The sequence below is a fragment of the Echeneis naucrates genome, chromosome 17 (assembly GCF_900963305.1).
Source record: "Echeneis naucrates chromosome 17, fEcheNa1.1, whole genome shotgun sequence".
NCBI classification, from domain to species: Eukaryota; Metazoa; Chordata; class Actinopteri; order Carangiformes; family Echeneidae; genus Echeneis; species Echeneis naucrates.
Window position 1 is genome coordinate 19,102,266 of NC_042527.1, and position 17,725 is coordinate 19,119,990.

General features: G+C 43.4%; 1 protein-coding gene across 2 annotated transcripts; it reads left to right on the forward strand.

Annotated features, from left to right (window-relative positions):
* Positions 1 to 1,834, forward strand: LOC115058286 (acyl-coenzyme A thioesterase 2, mitochondrial-like). 2 transcript variants are annotated; one of them, XM_029525607.1, is made up of 3 exons: positions 1 to 569; positions 641 to 843; positions 970 to 1,834. In XM_029525607.1, exons 1-3 carry the CDS (start codon positions 113 to 115, stop codon positions 1,576 to 1,578), a joined length of 1,269 nt encoding a protein of 422 aa, XP_029381467.1. In that variant the 5' UTR covers positions 1 to 112; the 3' UTR covers positions 1,579 to 1,834. The 2 variants fall into 2 exon arrangements, with proteins under 2 accessions (XP_029381467.1, XP_029381466.1); XM_029525606.1 differs by having other exon boundaries at positions 641 to 1,834.
* The last annotated feature ends 15,891 nt before the right edge of the window (positions 1,835 to 17,725 follow it).

Below are 17,725 nucleotides of genomic sequence, written 5' to 3' on the forward strand. Positions count from 1 at the left end.
TTAGACCGTGCACAGATATCTGACGGCTGTCTTCATCAGACACACTTCATTCCGTGTTAAATGTGAATATTTGACACACCTTTGTTGACTTTGTCCTGCTCCAGGCCCACAGATGTCCTCCCAGGTCAGGCTGAGGCTGCTGCCCAGATCCAGCTGCCTGTTCGATGAGCCGGTTCGGCTGAAGGTGTCCGGGCTGAGGTCCAGACAGCTGGTGGCCCTGACAGCCAGGTCCACCGACCAGAAGGGGGTGGAGTTCAGCTCCCGGGCCAGCTACAGGGCCGACGGGAGCGGGGAGGTCCACCTGGACAGAGACCCCTCCCTCGGTGGGAGCTATGCCGGGGTCGAACCCATGGGCCTGCTGTGGTCCATGAGGCCGGACTCCTCTCACAGAAAGCTCGTCATCAGGAATTCACTTCACCCCCACGTGGTGAAGTTCTCTGTGCACGAGCAGGACGGAGACGGCCGGCTGCTGGCGGAGGCCGCCAATGAGAGGCTTCTGATCGGGGACGGGGTCGTCCGACGTCCGGTCAGAGGGGAACACTTCCAGGGAGTCCTGTTCACTCCTCCAGGTATTCAGCTCTGGTTATTCCACTTTGTGCAAAGAAAAGTTCAGACTGACCCGTTCGGCTCTCTGAACCAGGTCCGGGTCCGTTTCCTGCCGTGCTGGATCTCTATGTGTTAGGAGGAGGCCTGTCCGAGAGAAGGGCCTCTCTGCTGGCCACTCGCGGATTTGTGGTTCTGTCTCTTGTGGTATTTGGATACGAAGATCTGCCGAAGGTGATCACGGAGGTCCATCTGGATTATTATCAGGAGGCCATGCAGTTTCTGCAGAAGCAAGACAAGGTGAGTTTGTGTTTGTGTGGCCAGCTCAGTTTTGTGTGTTTGTGTTGTTGGTCTCCCAGGCCTGGAGAACAATCCATCAAAGTGTTCCAATCACTTGTAGATTTTTCAGTTTCCCCCCCCCCACAGGTGGGCAGTAAGGGAGTCGGTGTGTTGTCCCTTTCCAAAACTGGAGATGTTGCACTTTCCATGGCGTCTTACCTTCCAGGCGTTGAGGCCGTCGTGTCCATCAACGGCTGCTGTTCCAATACAAATTTACCTCTCTATTACAAGAAAAAACAAATCCTCCCTCCATTAATGGTCGACTTCAGCAAGATGATTCTCACCGAGTCGGGAGCCTACATGCCCAAGAACGCCCTGCACAATCCTCTGGCCGAGGAGAACGAGGCCTGTCTGATCCCCATCGAACGGGCCAAAGCACATTTCCTCTTCGTGGCCGCAGAAGACGACCTGAACTGGGACAGCAAGGCTTACATGGAGGAGATGGTGAGGAGGATGAAGAGTCACAGGAGGACAAACTTTGAAAGTGTGCTCTACCCCAGAGCAGGACATTTCCTGGAGCCACCGTACGAGCCCCACTGCCCCTCCAGCTTTCATCCCCTCGTAGGTAAACCGGTGGTGTGGGGGGGTGAGCCCAGCTGCCATGCAGCAGCTGAAGTCCACCTGTGGAAGAAGATCCAGGAGTTCTTCAGAGCTCACCTGAGCTGTGACGCTGCACCGACTAAAGCTTTGTTATAGATACGCTATTTTATAATCCACCGAAAAGTGGTTCATGTAGTTCCTGCTGCTGTCCCAAACTCACTTCCTGGATTTGACGAGACACGCAACACACAGGAAGCTGCGAGCGAAAAGCTAAAATCACTTTTATATTCGTGAACGTAGATGGCTGATTTTAAATGGTGAGGTAGGAATCAAGGTTATATTTTGATATTGTGGTCAAAAGTTGTAAATACGAACTTTTTGATTTACACCGAAATCAAATAAACTTTTCTGAGTTTATTTATTTGAGAGTGAGACTGGAGAATTACTGGGATGGGGGAGGGGAGGGGGGGGCAGTCTGCATGTGTGTTGAAGACTTACAGCTGTGGGGGCGCCGCGGCCTGTTCTTATATAACCAGCATTAATCTTGACCTAAAGTTAAACGGCTCTCTGCTCACTGATGGATCCACCAAGGCTGTCCTCCAGTCGATCTTCATCCCAACCCTCACCTGTGGTAATCAGCTCTGCGGGGGGCCCGGACAAACCTCTGAATGTTCCTCTGAAGGATTTCTGGGTGTGGTGGTGACATATCCCATCAGGCATTTCACCAAAAATAAACCCTGGATAAACAAAAGGAAATGGGCGGACAGGTGGAGGCAATAAAGCACTTAAATATAATTGTGCATGTGAAATCTACTAACTAGGTCACATCATCCATTCACATTGTTGTACTGACGAACTGTTGACAGGAAGCTGAAGTTTTTATCACGTTTCAAGCGTTTCTTTAAATTCACCGTGCTCAGCAGGTCGTCACAAGGAATCTTGGGAAAACAGAACAAAACTGAAAAGGAAATGCCGGAAACAAAACTTGACTAATCAGTAATTTCTCCTGCTCCGTCTGAAGACCTGAGAGATTATGGATTATTCTTTCAGCACAGTGAGTTCATGGAGATAACCGGAGCGGCCTTGATCTTTTGCTTTTCCTCTCTGGTTCTTTGTGTTTGACGGCTCCTTTGTCAGCCTGACAGCCATCTTTGGGCTTTTCAAAGTGGGAAATCATTTATTCCACCTGCACAAAGAAATCAGTCAGAGGTCGAGCTCATATTTGAACTTCTGCCTTCTTCACCAAAAGTGGATTTGTGTTAACTCCCGCTGTTCTCATTAACCTCCCAGTGTTGGCCCATGTGTTTCTGAGTGATTTTCTCTGATCTATGAAAGACCTTTGCTCTGCAGAGCGTTCAGGACAGGGCGGGCTGGCCATAGGGAGGTTCAGGAGGCTTTGTTTTGTTTGTTTTTCAGTAGAAGTCAGTAGAGTAAAAAGGCCTCTCTAAGTCTAGCTCCCGGGCTGAAGTTCAACCCCAGCCCGCCCCTGGTTCAGGAGCAGCAGCCTCATAAATTATGGCACATTCAGCTTTGACCATTAATGGAGAAAATCTTATCCTTCACTCTACAAATCAACTTGACCAATCTGCAGAAATGTAACCTCACAGATTTTTCGTGTAATCAAAGACATATTGGGGCACTGCCAAGGTGCCAAGGCGGCGACAGTGCAGATGATTCTGCAGGGAATCATAAAATGGGCCTCACATTTGTTCTCAAAGGTAAAGCTGTGATCTTTGACAGCTCATGTGACCTTGTTTCCCTCCGATGGTCACATTTGAACTTTTGCTCCATCCAGGGAAGTTCGAGTTGGTGTTGAAATGATACAGCTGAATCATAAATCTCACTCCATCTGTCACAGCGGCAGCCTATGAAGCTCTGCCCTCATATTTGTTGTTTTACAGCTTCCATCACTTCGGTTTAAGCTTCCAGCAGCCTGCCGTCGCTCCTCTGATGGAGAACAAATGCCTGTGTGCGCCTGACAGGATATCCATCATGACGCCATGTGTTGTGATTGTAGCTGCAGGCGCCTCGTGCACACCAGCTACAGCTGCTTTATTTTTAATGAGTAATAATGACTAGTTAGCAGGAAACGCCGCTGAAAGGGGAAACAAAATCAAAGAACAAACATCCTGATCGGGCAACAGGAGTTCTTTAAGCGATACAAATGTATTTGAGGGCCATGAAACCTGTTTGGGGATTTACTTCAAACATTTTTGTGCTGCTGTTTAAACCTTTCCTTTTTTTAATTTTGATTTTGATGCGTAGGCAGGCCCCTGCAGCGTCCCCTGACGTGACAGCTAATAATGAACCTTCACCCAGAGCTTCAAACATCCTGTTAAACGCAGCCCTCCTCAACACCGCTGCTATCGAAAGCTCGGCCTTTCTCGCGTTCCTCTACTTTAGGAAGCAGAACCGTTTCAGTCCTGTTTCATAGAAATTACCTTTATGTACTATTTTGCAGTGACAAAAAATATAAGAAGTGCTACAATAACTGAATGGCCTTTTTCCTTTTAATATTGTAAGTTTTAAAGATGACACCACATATTCAGAACCAGCAACAACTCAGCTGTTTTATGTTTTATACTTAATAAACGCTGTGTTTGCTGTAATAGGGGACAATAGCTCATAAAAATTCTGTTTCACAATCTGAAATAAGCAAAGAAAGTTACCAAGTATGAACGACTTTTGAAGAGCTACAAGTACAACCAGGTTGTTCCTTTTCAAATGTCCTTCTCATGCAGACGAGAGACGTGTCTGTCTTTTCCTGAGCACTGAAGACACCAAACGGGCCAATCCCAGGATTCTTTGCACTCCAGAACTGAAAGCAAACGCCACCAACACAACTGTTAAAACTTCTGTGAAGAGGAAGTTTCGCGTTTTCAAGGCGAGTAGACAGCAACGACCAATCTCCACTTGGAGGCGAATCCGTTTTGGTCTGAAGCGTCAACTTGTTGTGATGGAACTTTGAACTGTTTGTGAAAATGTTCTGCACTGATCAAAATATCATTCAGGCTCAGCAAGTTTCATACTTTTGACCATCTGCGGTTAACCAGAAAAAAATAAAAATTAAAACGGAGAGAAACACAACCGTGCTGATCTGAGCTGTGTGTTTCGCAGGCCGTCTTGTCGCCCCTGTGTATCATTAGGCTCCATACATGCCGTCCACACTCTGTAATTAGCTTGGCAGGGTAATGACGGGGCCAATGGGATCTCCGTTTCCATCTGGTGCAAATTTGTTTATTTGTTTATCTGAGTGATTTTATGTGTTAAAGAAGCCGTCACTGTGCAGGTGAATCTGACTGAGACCGTTGTTAGCATCAAAAGACACGACACAGTGACTTTAAATTCAGACAGCTCCAAATCCTGACAGCCACAGCTGAGGAAGGAGTCTCCTGCACTTTGCTCAATAATGCATCACGTCAGCCTCCTCTTCTTCAGCTATTCATGCTGCTTTAAAAATAAATAAATAAATAAATAAAAACAGGCATCTAAATTGGTGCCTGAGGGGAGATACATCAGACAACCTGTTATTTCAGTCCAAATGGGTGTCAGAGGATTTACACTGAAATGTGTTTATTTAATTATAATACTCTGGAATATCATTAGAATTCAGTTTTATAATAACACTCATCTTCGATCTAAATGCCAAATAATAATAATAAAAATAAAAAATCACTTCTGATGGTTCTGAGCTTCATTCTCAGCTTTTTGCGCAGTTTTGTTTTTAATTGGCTGAGAAGGTATCGTCTTTTAAAACAATGAGTCTACTATGGCCTATAAAATACTGAGCAACTTCAGGCATTTTGCTTTCATGGTCCCTGTGATCTGAGTGTCAAATGACCTGAAGAACATTTCAGTTGTTGTGTTTGATTTCATCTAAAGATGAGCATCAATAAAAACGTATTGGTCGATTCAGATCCAGCAACGTTAATTTCCCTTTTACTTTACATAACCAAGAGACTTTAAACCTTCTCGTCTTTAATCTCTGGCCCTTGTTTTTCGCCCTTCATCATAAATCAAAAACAAGCAGAGCTACCGTATAATCCCCTTTTTATTCTTTAAACAAGGAAGCAGCAATTACAGAAACATTTATTCAAATCCCCCAGCAGCTCAGTGGCCCGTGTGTTTGGCAGGCCTTCGCCAAGATGCAGGTGAAGAGCTGTGTGAGCCAGGCTTTGAAAAAACAGACCATCAAAGACGACAGTCTACGTTTCTGGTAAAAGCATTAAATCTGCTTGTTTGGTCATTTAAACTCGTCCCTGTGCGACCAGCAGAGGTTCACATTTATAGTTTTCTGACCTACATTTATCTACTGTACGTGCAGAAAGTCAGTATATGATCATTAGAAAATGCAACTGAAGTTTTCTCTCTCTGTGATCACGTCCATAAAAATCAGTTTTGAATGAAACGTCCTGGTTTCCAGGGGAAAGTTACAGATGCTGGATTAGTCATCCCAACCACGTAGTGCCCTGCACGTCCTCATGATGGTACTGCAGCTAAACATTTGTCAGAGCCCCCACAGGTCCAACGAAACTTAAAACAGGACTCAAATTAAAACAAGCTTTCTAAAATACTCATGTTAGGCAGAAAAGGCTCAGCAAACAAAACAACAACAACAAATCTTCTTTTTCTGTACTTAAATTAACAGCACAGTTCAGCCTTTAAAGATGACTTTTAAATTAGCATTCGCCTAATATATGTGGAACAAGCAGCAAAAACCAAAGAAAGTGGCTGACGCTCACTTAACCCGTCCTGGGATTTAGAAACGAGAACCAGAGCTCCACTCACAATGCAGATTGCAAATGTCATAAACTACTGACATCCTGCAAACATCACACAACAACAGGGGGGAGAGCAAAACCTCTAATGAACCCGTGGCCTCGTTTCAAGATCTGGAGACAGCTCAGAGACGAGAGTTCAAACAGGAGCGGTTACATAATGAGTCCTATAAGAATAAAGCAGAGACAGATGACAAAGTGTCATTACGTAACACAGCGATGAGGGCAGAACTTTCAGAAGACGTGAAGATGAAGCACAGAGTTATTTCAACACCACTTGTGGGATTCTTTGCTCTTGAAGAAATTAGGTGAAGGACAAAACCATCAAATAGAGCAAAGCATTTGAATTCTTTCAAGTGGAGGAACAGACTTTGTCTTCAGGTCTCCTGCCAAACAGGACACAGCTTCTCCGTCAGAGCAGGTTACAGTTGGTTTAATGTAAATAATAATAATAATAATAATAATTAGAGACATTGTGAATTTAGGTGAGTCTATCTGGAGCCTGAACCCCGAGACAAACCACTAACTTCACCAGATGACGGATTTTAGCAGCTCTGGTTTAGTTTTTGTCGTCCCATTGACGTCTCGTTCACAGAGCGAGGTCATGACCTCTGCTGCCTAATTTCTTTGATGGTGTGCCGACTCCTTGGAATTATCTCTGGACCAGGTTTCGGGATCTGACCCTTTGGAAAAAGGTCTACAGTCTTCAAGCACTTCGCAGGAGGATTCACAAAATGATATCAGGGCAGAATAAAGATTCATCTTTCAGTTCAGCCTTTAAATAAATAAAGAGGATTTAACTCTGAGCAGAAATTCAGGTGCAGGTTGTTGTTGTTTCCTCTGAAGTGTCAAACAAACTCCAGGGAAAACAGCTTTTAAGTCATTTTCAGTAAAAGTTCTTCATTCAGTGATTTGTTTGATCGACCCAGAGCGAAAACAGATGACCCTCAGGGATTTCAAGGAGCTGAATCAAATTTGATGATATTGTCATTAACCGTTCATCCGTCACCGTAGATTACAGGTTCAGCTGTTTCTTTGCCAAAACAGTTGGACCAGTCCGTTTTCATGCTGTGCGTTTAGACAAGAATGATAAAATGATGTAAAATCGATGGAGCTGTCTGATCTCCTGCTGTTTATCGTGTCTTTGCCAGCTCTTTCACACTCATGTACATTTTTAAATCTTGACACTTCTGATTCTTATTTTATTTATCTTGAAATAATGTAACCATGCTTTGGAAATGTTTTTCTTTTGAAATTGAGTCATTAATGGGCTTTATTAAAAAAAAAAAAAAAAACTGTCTTCTGGGCCGCTCAGGTGTTTGTTCACATTAACAGACAGTTATCTGACTGTGTTTGACATTTATAGTGTTTTCAGAAGGAAAATCTAACTATCTGAATGTATTGAAGATGAATTATTGATGTTTGGATATCCTTTTGCCGTTTGGGCGCTTCTCTTGATGTGACACATCTGAGTGGGAAAGATAATAAGCCTGTAGCGTTGGAGTCGTCATTATCAGCAGCAACGCTTCTACCAAAGCCATTTACCTTTTTTTTTTTTTTTTTTGGTCATCACGTGTAATTTTATCAAACCTCCATTTTGTGTTTTTGGGTGTCTCTTTATTCTTCTGCTGCTGCTGCTGCTTAAACTGCATTTCCCTCGTGAGATCATTAAAGTTTCATCTAATGTTATTGCTTGAATTGAAAGTCCCACAGACTCCTGAGTGAGGGGGGGGGGGGGGGGGGGCAGTGATGGCTATCCACATGCATTTTATAATTTCAGAAATCGACAGGTATTCAGAAAATATGAGTAGACTATTAGATGAAATTGGATTCCTGGCGATGCACCCCTGCTGCTGGAAGGCACTTTGGTTAAAAGGCTGATTTCCTCCTCATTGCAGACTTGAGGTTTGGACCCAGCAGCATCTGTGCCGTAACGTGATGCGTGAGCATGTGGGGGTGTTTCCGCAGGTGTTTCAGCAGACTCAGGCCTGGTTTGGTGAATCTGTGTGCAGGGGAGGCGAGGCGGGCTGACGCACATTATCTAATCATCCCCAACACACACGAGCATTTCTAAACACACTGTGTTTATCCTGCAGCCACACCCACACTACAGCGTGTGGAGATACAGTCTCTGTTAGTCACATCTTATTTTTACATATTTTTGCCAATTGACTTAATGCCGAATAGTTTAAATCACTTCTACCTGCTGTTGGATTGCAAACGTTCGAATTATAGGAATTGAAACTATATGTTTGTCATGTCACTCACTGGTTTGCTTCAAAGGAGGAGGAAACATTAGGCACTGCTGGTGCAACTCGTCCAAATCTCTGACCAAACTGGGGATGGCCAGGTTCCATTGTGACTGACGCCTCAATTTCGATTTTTGGTTCCACCTTTTGGTTAAATGGCTTCTCTGGACGATGAATCCAGCTGAGGGGCCAGTGACAGGTTGGGAGGCTGACGATGGCACAGTGGAGGAAAGAGGGGGAAAAGATATGTGAGGATGATGACGGGGGGAGGCAGAGGGAGCTGGTAGTGGGGGGGGGGGGGACTTTGATTACAGTGATGAGGTGCAGCTGGTGAAGCTCTGCTCTTCTGCTCTGACTCCAACACACTCACATCAACGGGGGAGAATCAGGGTGAGAGGTGAAGATGTGGCAGTTATGGAGCTGTTTAAAGGGGGTCGGCCGCCTGTTGCTACACAACTGTCCATTATACCACAACGAAGGTGTGTAATTCATTTATATGATTCAAATATAAACTAATAAGAAGAATTCAGATCAGTACTTGTTTTTTAAGCACACTAATAAATGGAAGAGCGGGAATAATTAACACATATACATTCCAAGGAGCACAAAGTCACACAATTAGTTTGTGATAGATTTTATGCCCCCGACCAAAATGTGTCTCATCTCACACAGACACACACACATACCAACACGCCCTTGCCTGACTTGAACATCAGCAGGAAATCCTTTAAACACAATGCTGGCATTCTTTTAATCAGCTGTGTGTGTGAATTTGTGTGTGTTTGTGGGTGTCTGCACGAGGACTGTGAAGTCTGGAAATAATTAAGATAAGGGAGGGGGGCAGGGCTGAGGTTGTGTGTGTGTGTGTGTGTCGGGGGGGCTGACAGACATGAATCTCCTGGATATATTTAGCAGAGGCAGGTTAGCTCGTCTGGTGCAGCAGAGGGCGGAGTCTCTACTCCCCACCTCTGTGTTTCTCACAACTGGACTGGATTCTTTCAGATTTTTGTCCACAAAATGAAATCTGGATTTCAGGAGGACCAGGAAGCTCAACCTCACCTCCACCGTATGGGACTCAGTGATTCTGTGTGTCAGCTGCCTTTGGCCCGTGTGTGTGTTTTCCCTTCGGGGATCAGGTGACCAGCAGAGGTGGACACATCCACACCTGTCTTCAATCACTCTCATCCACAGGCCGCTCCTTCACTCACCTCTGTCCAAACCCAACCTGCCACATCATCATCGACTAGCTTTAGAGCTCTGGTCCCCCACCCTCCCCAGCTCTTCATCACATTGATCATTAAATCTTGTATTCAGTGAAGTGCTGGCGTCGTGTCTGCCTCCGCTCTGGGCTCCAGATTCTGGTGTGTGTAACAGTAATGTGTTTACACAGTGGAGCTTCTGCAGGACGGAGCTGCACTTGTGTTATTGTTGGAGGTGATGGTGACGCTGGAGGCGGTGCTAACAGCAGTAACCATAACAGTTAAAGCTGTAATCTCAATCCAGGTCTTCTCTGTCGCCCTCATGGGCTTCGATGTAACTCAGTATTATCTGTCTGAGCAGCGTCAGGCCTGATGCAGGAGAACATAAACTTGTCCCAGCAGGTCTGAGCTTTTTCTTTATTTAAATTTTTTATAAGGCCTTAATGTAAACCAGTGCACATTTTCCTTTTTTGTGTTTTGGTATGCACTTTATTTTAAGCTCCTCCAGTCCTCGGAGAGAACACAATCAGATAAAATAACGTGTACCTTTACTGACCCTATAGAGGGCAATTTAATTACACAGCAGCAAAAGGGCAAGATCTAATGATAAGTAACATTAGAATAAACCAGAAATACTATAAACAATAAAAATATAATTATTGTGTACATTATAAGATGATGGATATTAACCTGTAAGGAAGTATCTGTCTATATTTAGGATAAATTTAGGACACATTTTCTATCAGAGACGGCTCTGTTTCCTTTAACAATTATAACACAGCGTTTGTAGAAAGGACCAGCCTCATTACTAAATTTATAAGGGTTATATCAAATCAAATCTGACCTATTTGTATAGCGCCAAATCATAACAAAGTTACATCAAGGCAAAAATTAGAAAACATAATATTAAACACCAGTGTTGTTGCAACGCAGTCATCAGCCTCAGAGGGGGAAAAAAAAGTTTTGTTGCTGAGTTTCCAGCTTTGTTTAGCTGCAGGCATCACTCTTGGTCATGTGTTGTGCTTCTGCTGCACGCTGATGCGATTGTAATGCAGCTCAGCCGTCTGATACTCGGCAAAGCAGGCCTGTGTCTGTTTTGAGGAGAGGATCAACGTGGAGGCGGCGTGTCCCCGAGGCCATTGTAAGCGGCACATCGTAAAGACAGGCAGCTCCACCTCAGCGGCACTCAAACTCCAGAGAGGACGAGAGAGAAGGAGACAGTTGCAGACATAAAGGATATCTTTGGAGTAAAGATTTGAGACGGACTGCAGCTTCAGGCCCAAATCCATATACAGCATGCCTTTAGTCTGATGCTTTATGGGCAGTTTCTAATCTTTGAAGCAGGTAATAGTTTCCATCCCAGTCCATCTACTGTATTAAAATCAATAGGCATAAACTTAATGTATACTTTTATCTGTGAGACCTCGTGGCATTACAGCTCTGTGCAGTGAAGTTTCCCCCTGCTCTCAGAAGCACTTGCTTCACGAAGATAATGTGATTTCTAGCAACTCAAACACAGATGCAATTTTAAATTACCTGCAGCAATGGTGCCAAACCTGTGGACCGGGACCCCTTTGAGCGGTCGCAAAGTAGATCTGACCGGTCGGAAGAGGAGGTTAAAAGAAGAGGGAAGGAGGAAAAGACATTTCTGCTTCATAAAGTAATGCCAACACTTCTCACCTGCTGTAATGAGGTGTCACAGGTAAACACTGATTCAACAAAGGTGGAGAATCACAGTGTCTTCAGCACGCTTCAGGCCTCAGCATTTGTTTTATGCATCTGCACACGTCTAATTTTAAAGCTGGACACTCAAGTAGTTCTTAGTATTGCTTAATAATTCACTATTTCAATTACCTATATTGATCTTTTTTTCTTAGTCCAGGTACAGATGGGTGAAAATGGAAAAACCGACCTCTTGAGATGTTGTGCAACATTGTGCTGCCAGAAAAGCTTCAATGTATGTTTCTGCTGGTGGTCGTTCAAGATCCCAAACATTAACCTCCTGCACAAAACTCAGACTGCTGGACTTGTTTCTTTCTGGAGTTGGCAAAAATCAAATCCAAAAAGTGACGCAGCAGGAGGGATATTGTGTGATAGGACTGCCCAACAGAGCACCAACCTGGAGTTGGCCATTAAAACAACATAATATTTCATCCCAACTCTGTAAGAGTTTCAGCACGTCTGTCTTTAATGGTCTGTGCTAACCATTCAGGACAAACACTATTTAGCCTTGATGATGATGGAGCGGTCCGGCGACCCTCATATCCTCTGGATTGTGTCTTTTCTCATTTTTCTTTTTTAATTTGTCACTCCTTTATGGATTTGTCATTATCATAATTAATGATAATTCACTACAATAAGAAAGCCTAAAATGGGTGATAATTGTGCCTTTAGGTGACGAGTGTGCGTGTTTGTGTGAAAACAATGAACAAAACAACTCCTGGAAAGTACGAGGAACTGGTTCTGATTTCCCAGAGAAAATACAAGTTGGCAGTCAAACACTCACCTGGGAGCTGCAGGAAAACTGGGAGTGTTCCACATCAAGACATCAGCCAACAGTCAGGGGAATACAGCGCAGGAAACATGAAACCCAACCTCTTCCTGTCTGACTCGGAGTGTGTGTGTGTGCAAGTGAGAGATTATATCACATCGCTCTTATAAGATTGTATATGTGGACGTATGTAACTGTACAGATGTGATGCGGGATGTTGCTTTGTGAAGAACTCATGCTCAGTCTCTGATCTCGATATCTTAAAAATTGCTGCAAAATAAAAGTTTGTGTCCATTGAAGAAAAAACATTTAGAATATCTTTTTGAACCTAATTTATAAATGATAACATTTATAAATTCTCTAATTTATCTGTGAGTCACATACGTACTTTCTTTGATTCGCTCATGAATGAAATCTGCTGCTTTGCTTCCACATGTCCATCTTTGCTGGTGACTTCTGGAGTCACATCTCTACAGCGGACACTCCTATTGGCTCCAGTGGGTGATGTCATGGCCTGTCAGTGTTTCATTCTCAGGGTTAGGTTTAGGAGGATTTATCCAGCTGAGGTGGTGGAGACCAAAAGCAGAGCTTCCAGGGCATCCATTTTATTTTGCTTATCCAGTGTCAGGCCAAGGTGGCGTTATCCTTAGCAGGGAATCTCAGACATCCCTCTCTCCTCCTGCGGGATAAACCAAGGGCAGATGGGACATGTAGTCCCTTCAGGGGTTCTGGGTCTATCCTGCGGTCTCCTCATGGCCGTGCCTGGAAAACCTCCAGAGGAAGAGATAAATAAAAATGAAACTGTTTGCTAACACTTGCTCCATAAATAAACAACAGGGGGTACGAGTGTGTTTCTGCTCTATCCAAAAATCTGTTGATATTCTTTTCAAATATTTAAATAGAGAAGAAATGTGAGTTGCTAACATTCAGGATGAGGATTTTTCTCCCCATGTGGTTAAGGGTGGGTGAAAGAAGTGAAATGAAATCGGACTGGAGATTGAGTAACTTTTTCCAAAAGTTTCTGGGCTTTATGTCATCCGAACTCTGAGTCATCATACGTGTTTTAAAGAGGGCTCATGTGCCTATAAATGTTTGTAAAACCTCCGTGCACCAATTAATCCTTCACATTGAGTGAAATTGTGACAGTTGTTAGATTGCAGTCATGAGATTATATATATTATTATTATTTTTTTTTTTAAACCTCAGGACAGCAGTGACCATGTGTGTCCGTTCGAGAGCTGCAGGTATGGCATGCCTGTCGGAAAGAAAAACAGAGACATGTGGCTTTAATGCGGATCAGGCCTGGAGCAGGGACCTCCGTGCAGCCTGGAGACCATGAAAACACACCTCAGGATGGAAAGCAGCATGGTACACACACACACATTCCTGCAGCCAGATATCTGAAGTATGCAGAGCGGTTTGACCGGAGCGCTTACCTAGAACAGGCTGAGGATTATAGTGGAAAGTGTGTAGGTTTGGTAATGATTTCAACATGGTTTCATTCTCTGCGTTGGAGCAGATCACATCGAGGTAAATCATGTCTCTAAGCCTTTTAGGGGAAAGCAGGGAGGGCCAATAAAGCATTAAAAAATGAACCCCAAATCTGTCTCACAGTGTGTGCGTTGAAGAAAGTGCCAAGAGTTATTTCCTTCTGATATTTAATGTGTTAGTTGTTTATCCTTTGAGGAAATGTTGGAGACTCGTTCCGGCTCAGAGACGCCATGGTTTTTGTCCCGCTGAAATCAAACTAACTGAGCTGCAATGTTAGACGTGACGGGGCTGAGAATCCTGCCACGAAACACGCAGTACATGACACGACGACAAGGAGGAGGCTGGTGTCTGAGCAGAAAGCAACTTTAAAGACTGGTGGAAAGAAAAAAATAAACAGAAGATAAATTGATAATGTTTAAGTTCAGCCCAGCTGCAGGAACAAGTTCTCTCCGCTCTGTTTCCATTATTATTAGGAATGATAAAATTCATAAAATTTATTAATGAATACAAAAATCTCAAACTTTTGAGAAGTATCGAAACAGAAGTATTTCTAAAAAGTATAAAATGTAGAAACACGTTTTTTTTCCCGCATTTACACCTCACCGGATATGACGTCACACATCCTGTTCACTGCAAACAAGATGGCGCTGTGTGCGTGTGCGAAGGAGGAGCCCCGAAACATTTTTCTGAATATAACAAATTCACTAAATTAAATCAAACCCCTTCGTCTAAAACAATCACGAAAACAACAACAGTGACGACAGTATATCAGTGTTCCGAAACCATGGAAACGGAAAATGGCTGCTTCCTCGAAGTGGCGTCTCTCGGGGCGAGATTTTACGAGAATTAGGGGGATTGTCGCGATAGTACATTTTACGATAATTTCAGTTGATACCCCCCAAAACAGATTTTTTATTTATTTATTTATTTATTTATTTTTAGAAACATCGCGTTTGTGTTTTATTGCGAAAGACTGAATCCGAAACACAAAGAGAAGAGTTCCAGGTCCGGCTGCAGAGGGCCAGATTGTTCCCTGTGGATCAACAAGTCACATAAAGGAGCTCAGATGGAAGAGGAAGGGTAACACACAAACAGACACACACACACACACACACACACACACACACACACACACACACACACACTCTCCAGGTGAAAACCCTGCAGCTCACCTGACGGACCAACAGGTAAGTCCATCTCACAGCTCCATCAGTCCGATGCTCCAAACTCTCCTTCACGGTCTGTTTGTTGTATTAAAGTAGTAAATAGTGTGTTTTCAAAAAGTCCAAACGGTTTGGTGAGCAGATGTGTGTGTGTTGTTGTTGTTTTTGTTAGTTTAATTTTATTAACCTGGTGAAATACCTGCTCTCAGTTTGAGACAGCATTTGGATTGAGTTTAAGTATTACTCGAGTTTATGACTTTAGTTTTTAGTAGCATAACAGTACATTTTATAGTTTAGCCTGAAAGAAGACTGTTAAGTGACCATTCAACATTTCTTAACCCTAATCCCTAATTAAAGTAGTAATGAAACAAGCTTATGGTTTAAATGGTTTTTTTATAATAATTTTCATTTTTGGGCTTCTAAAAAACTTTTTTTTTTTTCGCTCAGCTATTAAGCGTGAATTGATGGCAATATGGTATTTTTTTTAACCATATATGATTCAATCCTCAACACAAATAGTGTGGATGGTCTGAATAAAATTCTTGCCACATGGATGCAATCACTGTGTTTCCATCTCTGCTCCTGTTGTTTCACGGTGTATCTGGTCATTACTCGCATGTAGAAAATCTCCAGTGGACACTCGCAGACGGTGCTGGCAGGACATTCGTAATGCAGCTGCAAAGTCTCCAGTAAATAAGATACAGAGCTGCCAGAGCTCCACAGTATCATCTACCTGACGGGGGGGGGGGGGGGGGGGGATTCACTGCGTGTGAGAAAGTGCAGTGTTTGTGAAATCACCTCCGGTTTGATTCTCAGCCTTTTAACGGTCACATCTTTACTTGTGCTGGGAAAGGTGAACATGGAAATTCACATATGTTTAAATCATTCTGTGACCTAACGTAGGTGTAAAGTTTCCGTGTATTATAAGCAAACGCGCACACACACACACACACACAGGGTGAAGATTTCTTTCTGTTCAGCTGGAGACTATTAGTGTTTCTCCCTCCCACAGGAAGTCAGCCATCATTTCAGGCTGACAGGTACATGGAAGGAGCTCACCAGCTCTCTGCTCTACTGTTCTGTTCAGACATCGGCTCTGTAATTCTTTACAGCATTCTGGCTTTCGTTCTGATCACCTGGCCAATCAGCTGAAGGGAAATGGCTTTATGGAGCCTTTTTTTTTTTTTTTTAGAAGGTGTCCACCACATTTTTTTCTTGTTCGTCTGTGCTTATTTTGGCAGATTGTGTCTTGATCCACACACGCCATTAAAACATGAGTCCAACATGGCAGTCACGGCAGCTGAGCAGATTACTTGTCCACACATTGACGGCCGATTCCGCTTCAAAGTGTCATGAATTAAATGCTGAAGACAGGAGCTGGTCAGACGGGAGGAAACTGGGGGGATTTCACATGCAACAGCTGGAGAAAGCAACAACAGACACCAACGACGTCAGCTGTCTGTGAGCAGCAGACCAAAACATGTCAGAGCATCAACGTGGAGCGTGGTGGGGGAGTTGTTAAGAGTGCAGCCAGAGAAACGTAAAGTGGGACCAGAGAGTTTAAAAAATGGATGTGGACTCTGGGTCTGGAAAGTGAAGCCAATGCTGAAGAGTCTGATTATAAAGAGAGGGCGGATTGGATTGAAGTCTATATGAAAATGTTCCCACTTCCCACTTGATTTAAATCTTGTTACTTAGGCTAAAATAATTCCCCAAAACCATCTTTTAAACACTCTGACATATATATACCTGAAATATTTCCCCTGTTGACGAATGAGCACATTTTAATGGTCTCAATTGAGAAGAAGATTGAGTCATTTTGTTGCTAGAATTAAGTAAGTCTTTCAATTCACTGACACATTGCTTATGAAGACATCAAATAATGCTTTGATTCAGTTTAATGAGATCCTTTAATTTTGGTTGTCTGACTGCTTGCTTTTCATGCCCCATCAACCTTTGTTTGTTTTCTGAAATTCCACGGTGATCACATCGTTATCATAACAGAAACTAACTGACAGAAATTGTGGCAAAAGATATGAAAACTCATTTGCAATTATTCAGAATCATCTAATGTAAAATGAAATGTAAAATATAAAGTTTATGACTCTGATCTGCAACAACACAGAATGAAACACAATGTCACTATGTTTTAATTTTTATTGTTCAGTTGCAATACATTTTCTCACCCTCTGATGCAGCAGCTTTGCAATTTCATGGCAAGGAAGCAGCAAGTGAACTAAGCTGAGTTAAAATGAACTGAGCTGAACTGACATAGAGCAGGAGAAAATTTCTAAAAGAAGTTAGAAATAAAGACACAGAGAGAGAGTTCAGTGACTGATGGTGTGTGTGTGTTAATGTTCAATCACATGCAAAACATGAACTTGTGCTCTTTAAACCGAGCGAAGAAACTTCAAGCATATTTACAGAAATCTGACACCATAGATGGTTGAATGAAACAGCTGGTAACACAAAAACACACACACACACACACACACACACATGTCAGTCAGGAGGTCATGGTTGTTTCTTTGTATTAATTTGGCTGTAAGTGGCCACGTGGCTTGTTGATGCTGAGGCAGGCCAGGAAAAGAGGAGGAGGGGGAGGGCAGCGGGTGAGGTAGACTGCTCTTCTCATTACAGTATGCTAATGAGAAGCCAAGCCATTTACATGAATTACCTCATTAATCGGCAAAATAGGAATGTCAAACTTCAGTTCATTTAAATGCCTGTGAGCCGTCGAGTGTGTGCCCTTGTTCCTGAGACACAGATTACCTTTTTCCACTTTTGTGCTCAGCTAAGCAGCAACCAGAGGAGAGTGGAGCAGAGGGGCAGGAGGGATAACAAATGTCTGCCGCTGCAGAAGGTGGATGAGTGTTGGGTTTCACCTCTGAGTGGGGTCTTGCAGGGATATTGTGTTACATCTATTTTCAGG

Bases quoted from the DNA above. Each gene is read 5' to 3' on its own strand.
- LOC115058286 (XM_029525606.1), top strand. From the start codon at position 113: ATGTCCTCCCAGGTCAGGCTGAGGCTGCTGCCCAGATCCAGCTGCCTG. The intron at 570-640 runs GTATTCAGCTCT...TCTCTGAACCAG, and splicing joins AGTCCTGTTCACTCCTCCAG to GTCCGGGTCCGTTTCCTGCC.